The sequence below is a fragment of the Pteropus medius genome, unplaced genomic scaffold (assembly GCF_902729225.1).
Source record: "Pteropus medius unplaced genomic scaffold, Ma_sr-lr_union100, whole genome shotgun sequence".
In the NCBI taxonomy this organism is placed as follows: domain Eukaryota; kingdom Metazoa; phylum Chordata; class Mammalia; order Chiroptera; family Pteropodidae; genus Pteropus; species Pteropus medius.
In genome coordinates this window covers 11,634,958-11,643,358 of record NW_024350924.1, presented here as the reverse complement: position 1 = coordinate 11,643,358, position 8,401 = coordinate 11,634,958, and the positions used below count along the sequence as shown (strand labels likewise).

Here is an 8,401-nt window from a genome sequence, read left to right as displayed (position 1 = left end):
TGAAAGGCACTGCAGGGGCCGGGGCTGGAGTGCCAGGGAGCCTGAGGGCTGGTGCGAGGGCGGCCAGGCCCCGAGTCAGCCTGCAGGGATGGGGTGGGGGCTGAGGCAGCTTCGGCGTTTGGGGGCCCTGCCTCCCAGCCCGGCCCCAGCGGGGAGTGCAGCAGGAACGGAATTAGTGTCGGGCTAAGGAGGCGTGGTGGCCCACTCTATAGGACCCAAGGACCAAACCCAGGGTGGGGACTGCAAATAACTATAATGCTCAAGTCTGTCGTCGTTGGGGGTTAAGGGGAGAGGAGCTGAACAAAATGCGCATTATGAGACCCCCCCAGCCTGGGGACCAGGCAGCAGCAGTGACCCAGGCTCCTGAGGAAGGGGGAGGGGGCCAGTCAGTCCAGGTCTGGGACCTAGTTGTCCCCGCTGCCTCCTTGCCGAGCCCTGATGAACGCCATGCCGTGGGTGCGGAAATGGGTCTTGAGGTTGAGGGGGCTGTCACAGCTCTTGCCGCAGACCTTACAGGTCAGTGGGGCTCCAGAAGCGGGTGAGGGTGGCTCTCCTCCGTCTGGGTCAGACCTCGGAGGGGGCGCCTCTTCGTCTCCGGCCCCCAGGCCCAGGGCAGCAGCACCCCCGCCGCGCTTCTTCTTGTGGCTGATGAAGCGGTGCCGGCTCAGGGAGCCAGGGGAGGCGAAGCACAGGCCGCAGTCGAGGCACTGCTGGGTCCCGCCCTCCACCCTCAGCCCCACCATGAGGCTCTGCTCCAGGGGCCCAGCGCTCCGGTAGCGCAGTGGGCCGCCCGGCCCGGGTCCGCCCCTGGGGGCCTTGGCTGGCGGGGTTGTGCTGTCAGGCTCCTCACTGCAGGAGTCGGACGACTGGCGGCGTTTCAGTCCTGGCCCCTGGAGCAGAGAGTGCAGAGAGTGGCCCCCCCATCACCCCAGTGACCCCAGCATCCCAACCGAGCTCCGGAGGCCGGTCTTGAGCCCTGCAGGTGCCCACGGCCCAGACAGTAAGGCGGGCCTGCGCCTACCTGGGCTCTGGCACCGGGGCCCCGAACCACAATGCTCCCCCGGCCAGGGGACTGGGCCCCGAGCGGCAGGCCATGCCGGACCTGGACGTGCTTCTCCAGGATCAGGCGGCTGCTGAAGGTGCGCTTCCCCTCCGTGCAGTACCTGGGGGGAGCGGGCAGGTGGGCGCAGGGCTCCAGAGGGCGTCCCCAGGGCAGAGGGAGGCCTCGCCCTCCGGTCCACTCACGGAGGCGGGCGGCAGGCACTCTGGGGGGGCTGTGGCTGGGCCCGCAGGGGATGGAGGAGGGCAGGGTTACCTGCACGGGTACACTCGCTTGATGCCCTCGTGGTTGACCCGGACGTGGCGCCGCAGGCTGGGGGCCGAGCAGAAGGAGCGCTCACACAGGCGGCAGGGGAACTTCTTCACCGACTGGGACAGCAGGGTGGGGATGCTCAGGGCCAGCTCTGGGATGGCCCCACTGCCACGCGGGCCGAGCCCACGGCCGCCCCTGCAGCCCACCTCGCTCACCTTGCCATGCTCCTTCTTCATGTGGGCCACATACTCGTCACGCTCAGGGAACCAGGAGTGACAAAGGCCACAGGTCCAGCCTCCAGGGCCCCCACCTCCAGCCTTGGCGCCTTTGGTCCCCAGGTCCCGCCGGGGCCGTCTGGTCGGACGAGGGGGCTCCGGGGAGCTGGGTACTTCCTCCTCTTCGGAGGATGAGGAAGACACCTCCACAGGGGGCGCCGCCCCTCCCCGAGACACAGCCCGCTCCTCGGGCTCAGCCTTGGGGGTCAGAAGGGCACCCTCGGCCCCTTTCCCGGCAGTCTCCTCCCCCAAGCGCCCAGACTGGTGCGTGTTCTGCGAGGAGGAGACCGGGGGCGGCTGTGGGGGCCTCGCCGAGCCAGGGCCCCCCTCTCCCCCGCCCCCACTTCCTGAAAGCGAGGCGACCCTGGCAGCAGGCAACGCAGCTGAGCACCCCGCCTCCATCCCCGGGCTCCTGTACCTTGAGATGCTCCAGCATGGTCCTTTTTTGGGCAAAAAGCAGAGGACAAGACGGGCACTTGAAGACGCTGACGCGCTGGGGCAGCAGGTGCTGGTCGAAGTGTGAGGAGAGGAGGGGCTTGTGAGTGAAGACCGTGTCGCACATGGCGCACTTGTAGATCATCCTGTGCGGGGAGAGGACAGTGCAGACACCCTGGCCTGTCGGGGGCCCCCCTCCGGCCCACCCCCCACCCCCGGGTCTCACTTGGCCTGCTGCGCGTGGAAGCTGGGGTGCTGGGTGTAGAGGTGGGCATGGGCGCTGGGTGCGGACTTGAAGGCCATGGGGCAGATGGGGCACTTGTGGAAAACCTCGCAGTGTGACGTCTGGATGTGCGACTTGATGGAGTTCACACCCCCAAACACCACTGCACAGCTGGGGCACCTGCGGGGACACGGGGTGCTGTGTGAGGCGGGCCGGCTCCGTGCCCTGCCCGCCCACGTTCATCCTTAGGGACAGGGTGGGCTCTGAGCTCGTGGGTGCTGGAGCCTGAGCAAGGCGGGGAAAGGAGGGAGCTGTGGAGACCATGTTCCCAGGGGAGGCCGGTGGAGGCAGCGCTGAGCTCCGGAGGGGCCCTGCTCCACCTCCCGTCACCGGCTGTGGACAGGCTGACCGCAGGCTGTAGGTGCCAGCACGCTGGGGCCGAGGGCCGGAGCGGGGAGATGGGGCTCTCGAGAGGCAGGTGCCAGGAACCCTGAGGCCCGCAGGTGCGTGGGGGAGCCCATGCGAGGGCGGACAGGCGCGAGGCACCTGTATCCTACACGGCGGGAGAAGTGCAGACAGGCTTCCCGCAGGTGGGCCTGGAAGCTGGCTTGCAGGAAGCTGTCCCCGCACTCGGGGCAGATGTGGGGGGGCCGGTTCTTGTGCATGCGCTGGTGCGCGCTGAAGCTGCAGCGATTGGAGAGCATCATGGGGCAGGTCGGGCACACCTGTCGAGGGGTTGGAACGAGGCGCGTCGGGGAGGAGCGGCCTGTCCCCTGTTACGCTTCCTAACCAAGCCTCTCAGGCCTTCCTCGATCCCATGCCCATGGCGCCTGACAGTCCCCTCCCCAGGGAAGGGTGGTGAAAGGCAACTCACGTTGCTGGTGGCCCCGGGGGCAGGAGGCCCGAGCTGCTGGAAGTGGGCGGCCATGCCGGCCCTGTCGCGGCACTGCTCCCTGCACTCCAGGCAGCGGAAGCACGTGGAAGCGGAGGTGGCGGGGGCGGCCGGCGGCTCGGCTGAGAGCGGCAGCACAGGGGCTTCGGCGGCAACCGCAGCAATGGCGGAGGCGATGGCCCCGTCGCCCTTGCCCAAGGCGGGCAGGACAGCCAAGGCCGGAGGTCCGAGGGCGGGCGGGACAGCCAGCAGGGGCGTGACGTCCGGCTGCCCCACCATCTGGTCAAGGGCCACGGGCCTCATGACCAGGTGCGAGCACTGCATGACCAGCCCCTTCTCCTTGTGCTCGCGCGCGTGCAGCAGCAGGCTGCACTTGTTGAAGAAGACCAGGCGGCGGGCGCAGTGGTTGCAGGTGACCTCGATGCGCATGCTCCGGCGGTCGTAGTGCCGCGCCAGGCTCTTCTCCAGCGAGAAGGCGTCCCCACACTCCAGGCAGCGGTAGCCGCTCGGGGGCAGGGCCAGCCCGGCCTCAGCCGGCGGGCTCAGGTTTGGCCGGTAGGCGGGCAGCAGGTTCTTGCTGTTGAGGATCTTGTTGAAGGCCTCCACCAGGCTGGACTGGGTCCGCGAGATGACCGTGCCGCCCCCGGCGCCCGGCGCGGTGGCCGGCTTGGAAGGCTGCACCATCACCACGGAGGCGCCGTTCACCTTCTGGCCCCCCGGCCCCAGCCCTGCCCGCCCCTCAGCCTTGGGCAGGGCTTGGGGCACCAGACCCAGCACATTCTTAGCCATCATCTTCGGGCTGGTGGCAGTGCCCCCAGGTAGAACCACAGCTTTGCGGGCCACACTGGCCGCCATCAACATGGCAGTACTCGCGTTCTGGATGGTGGCCACGGGCAGCACAGTGCCCTTCAGCCTCGTGCCGTCACCCAGCTGGACGCTCACCACCTTTGGAGCCTCAGGGGTCGGGGCTACAGGGGACAGCTTCAAGAGGCTGGCCTCGGCCAGGAAGGTCCCCTCAGCCAGAGGGGCAGGTGGATCAGGGTCTGAGGGGACCCGGGTCACGGTCCTCGTGACACTGCCGCAGGATGTTTTGATGGTCTTGATCCGCACCTTGAGGGGCCTAGAGGAGCTGGAGGAGGCAGGGGAGTCATTGCTGTCCTCGTCGGCAGCCTCGGCGCCACTAGAGGGGCTCTGGGGACTTGCTGTGGGGGACTTGTCCACCGGTCCCTCGTCCTCTTCCTCCTTTAGGGGCTGACAGCTGGGCACCTCTGGGGAGGCAAGAGGGCTCTGGTGCCCTGGAGACTGCTTGAAGAAGGGCCCCCCGGCAACCCGGGGAGGCGAGGCGCTGGCAGGGATGCCCGCAGCCTCAGGGCTCAAGCCCGAGGCTCGCTGGGCTGGGCCCGGGGGGTGGAGGGGGCTGCAGCCGCCTTGCTTCAAGGCACCCAGCAGTGGGGGAACCAGGGGCAGCAGGGCGGGCCGTTCTCTCGGGCCAGCTCAAAGGGTGAGGGGAAAGGAGGTGGGGTCACGGCCCCTTCCCGAGGTGGGGAGGGTGCAGACAGAGGCAGGGGATCGGGGTGCTCTCCCGACTCAGGCCCAAAATGATCAAAGAGGTCCAATGGAGCTTTGCCTTCCGTGCTGTTCTCTTTCCAGGCACCCACACTAGGAGGAGCTGGAGGGTGGGGAGTTCCCGGAAGGGATGGCTCAGGGCCCCCAAAGCCGTTTTGCATCAGACGAGGTCCCACAGGCCCTTCCTTGGTCACGCCCCCGGCCCCAGCCTCTTCCCCTTCTGAACTTCCAACCAGGGACTCAGACTGCTCAGGACACACAGTGTTCTTGACAATGACGCTGACTGCTGAGATGTCCGCTGCCGGCAGGCCAAGGTCAGAGGCCTGGGCTGGAACCCCAGGGCCATCCCCAGGAGCTGCTGCTGCTGCTTCTCCAGATTCACCCCCTACACTGGGTTCTGGCTTCACTGAGCCTCCTGGCCCCTCGTTTTCTTCCGGCCCAGAGTGGATGGCTTCATTTGCATCAATGTCGGGGATGTCAAAGGCGGCAAGGAGGTCGTCAAAATCAGGGGTCTTCATGTCTCCCATGGCGGCAGATCCCTGGCCTGATGAACAGGAAGGAGAGGGAGAAACTGAGACGTCCGGAAGCAGGCGCCCTGGACCTCCTCCCTCCGCGTCTCCACGTTCACGCCCTCTCGGAACCCGCGCGCACTCCGACGTGGCGGACCAGCTCAGTGCGGATCCGAGGGCTGGTTGGAGGCACCTGGTTCGCCAAACCCTAAAACCGAAAGGAGGGCAGGGTGTACTTTCCAGGGAAGACACCAAGGGCCGGAGAAAGAGAAGGGATTCCTGAGAAACACAGGTTACAAGATGAGGGTCGCAGAGGGAGTCCGAGTGTCTTGGTTGAAACCACCACAGTCCCTCCTGTGCCCAGCACAGAATCAACCGATTAATCAATACTACTATCAAGAAGAATGGACACGACACTCTGGGTGTAAGGCTTCATTCATGCAGGATGGGATCCATCTATATTCTTCATGGATCTTCTTGGGGGGGCCACAGAGTTCTGAAAACCATGTGTACGGAAGGTCTGGGACCTAAGCTAAGGCACAAGGAATGATTCTAGCTCCAGCCTTATCAATGGCCTGCTGGATAAGCGAGTTACTCCACTCCCTTTTGCTGTTCAAATGAAAGAGGGGGCAAGTAATCCACATATCATAGGGTTATTCTGAGCATAACATGAAGTTGTAAACGTGAGAGTCAGAACCCAGGATACAAGTAATTACAGCTGAGACCAACGAAGCATGTCACGATGACGGGGCCTGGGAAGGACTAAGCACTGGAAATCTAGGGCTGGGGTCATTGCAAGGTCAAGTCTGAAGCACTTGGGGTCATCACTGGCACCTGGAGACCTAGCTTGGTTAAGAGGGAGAGAGGTAGACTAAGAGAAATCGCCCAAGAGACCAAGATAGATTAAGACGAAGGAACAGAAAGACAAAGAGACAGAGAGGAAAACCCTGAAGGCAGCACAGTCACAAGGGCCTCAGCCTAGGCCTCTGCTGTCACAAACACCTGGTGCTCCCTCACCTACCTTCCCCAGGGTGCCTCTGGCCCTCCCCTGGCCCTCCCCAGGCCAGCCCCTCCTCCCTCTCCACCTCGCTCTCTCAGGGCTAAAACTCCAGGGTACCCGCTTATCCAGCACAGCTGCCCCCATGGGGAAGAGCCAGGCCCCTCGCCCCTGCCGTCTCACCTCTGCTCAGAGCTCTTCGCCCCAGTCTGTCCCCTAACTCACGCTCCTCACCCTTTTAATTTTCCTTTGGCAACAGCAGCCCAGGAAGCCTCACCCAGTCCAACCTGGCCCAATACAAAAAGAAAAAAAATCCCACAAGACTTATGTGTCACTAAACCAACAAGAAGGCCAGCCTAGGGCCGGTGGGGGACCCAGGTCTATTCCCTACCAGTTTCTCCCACAAGTGTTTCTGTATCTAGGAAGAAGCAACAGAGGAAGTGCTGGCCCTTAACGCTCTGTGCCCAGCTTGCGAGCCATTTCTCAGGGCCAATCCTCTCACCTCTTGCCAGCCTTACACTGTAACTGGAGATAGTCCCAGCAGGTGGCAGCTGGCATTGCTGGGACCAAGGTGGGGGTGGAGGGAGAGGGTACCAATTAAGAGGAAGAAACAGGGGTCCTCCCCTCACCCGCCCCCCCAATTCTGCAGGCTCTGGGTTTAAACAAAGCCCTCCACCTCTTGCCTCTGCCGGGGATGGATCACTAGGCCCTCCTCCCCGCTGCTCTGCCCGCCTGGAGGCCTGGCCACCATACTCAGGGCCACGGAAAAGTGGGCTGGAGGAGCACAGATCAGGGAGGACAGTGAGAAAACATCTGCAAACTCGCCTCCCCCAGGCGACCCCCCGCCTTGGGCGTCCAAGTGACTTAGAGGTCATCCGATAGCCAGGAGCAGACAGTAGACCAAGCAGAGGAGCTCAAGGCCGAAGAGGCTTCCCCACCCCCCTGCCCAGGCCTTTCTGCGGCTGCTGCGCCCTGTCTCTTGGGCTCCAGCCCCCCGCCCTTTCCCTCTGTTCTTCCCCAAAACCAAAGGAAGGGGCTGAACAGGAAGAGGGAGAACTGGCCGGGTCGGTTGGGGGCTCCACTGCCCTTTCCCGGGCCGGGGCCTGCCGCGCTGAGGAGGGCGAGGGGCCGGCGGCCGGGGGCGATTAGACTGCAGCCAAGCTGGGCAGCGGGCGGAATTAAGTCCCTGCCATCTGCCGAGGGCCGGCGCCGGGAGCACGTCCCGGGTTGCGGGGAAGGGGCGGGGTGGACATAGGAGAAGCCAGAGGGGAAACTGAGGCGTGCGGCGCTTCTCTCGCTCACACCCGCGACCGAAGGGAGGGGACCGGCCAAGGCCAAGCCAAGCCCTTGGGGAGCCGCAGCGCAGCGCCTCCGGGCGCAGGACCACACACGGGAGGGGGCAGGCGCGTGGAAAGAGAGCAGTGGGGAGGGCACGGTCTTTGCGAGACTCGCAGCTCCCCAGCCGGGGTCCGTCCCAACTCCGGCCACCCCTCGCCCCCCCTGCGCAGCTCAGCCTCCTCCTCCCCCTGACTCCCGAGGCTCCCTCGAGGTTGTGGAGTGAGCAGGAGGAGCGTGGCGGCCCGGGGCGCGAGCCGGAGTCCTGGCCGGGCCCGGACGCTGACCCGCGCCCAGTCGGGGTGCAGGCTCTGCTCCGGCCTGCCCAGGTCCCCCGCCCCCACCCCCGGACACGGACACCATTTTAGGTCGCGACATCCTGCAGCCTCTAGCCCCCGGGCCGCGTTTCGGACGCCCCTTGGGCTGGGGGCGCCAGGACTTGGAGACCCCGACCCTCCCTCCACGTTTACCCGGCTAGGGGCTGTGCTTTCAACAGGCTGGGAGTTTCGCCCATCCGCCCCAAGCAACAGAGGCGGTGTCCCGGCCTTCTTAGAAGCAGCCCCAGGGGGGCGGCGCGGAGAAGGGGGTAGTTGACCAAGTGGGGGAGGGGCGGGGTATTTACCCGCCCCCCTGGGGGCGGGGCCAGGGGCGGGTATTCACCCCGGGCACGCTTACTTGTTTGGCTCCCAGTGCGGGCCGAGCCCCGGCGGTCTCTCCCGTGCTCCAGCCTCTGCCGCCGCCGCCGCCGCCACCGCCCTCCCCGCGGCCGCCGCTACTTCCTGCTTCTCTCCCGTTCAGCCTTCCCCTCCCTTAGCTCCCTCTGCGTTCCCGGTCTGGGCTGCCCGCTTTCGTACTCG

The 8,401-nt window shown here is 65.6% G+C and overlaps 1 protein-coding gene across 1 annotated transcript; it reads right to left on the bottom strand.

The window, feature by feature from the left end:
* Window positions 1-109: 109 nt before the first annotated feature.
* On the bottom strand, window positions 110-8,362 carry ZNF687 (zinc finger protein 687). The gene is given in 10 exon segments (XM_039841581.1): window positions 110-890; window positions 1,022-1,163; window positions 1,316-1,428; window positions 1,528-1,860; window positions 2,006-2,168; window positions 2,249-2,425; window positions 2,792-2,970; window positions 3,120-4,603; window positions 4,606-5,247; window positions 8,220-8,362. Coding segments are annotated over 9 exon segments (3,702 nt in total). The 5' UTR covers window positions 5,231-5,247; window positions 8,220-8,362; the 3' UTR covers window positions 110-404.
* Window positions 8,363-8,401: the final 39 nt, after the last annotated feature.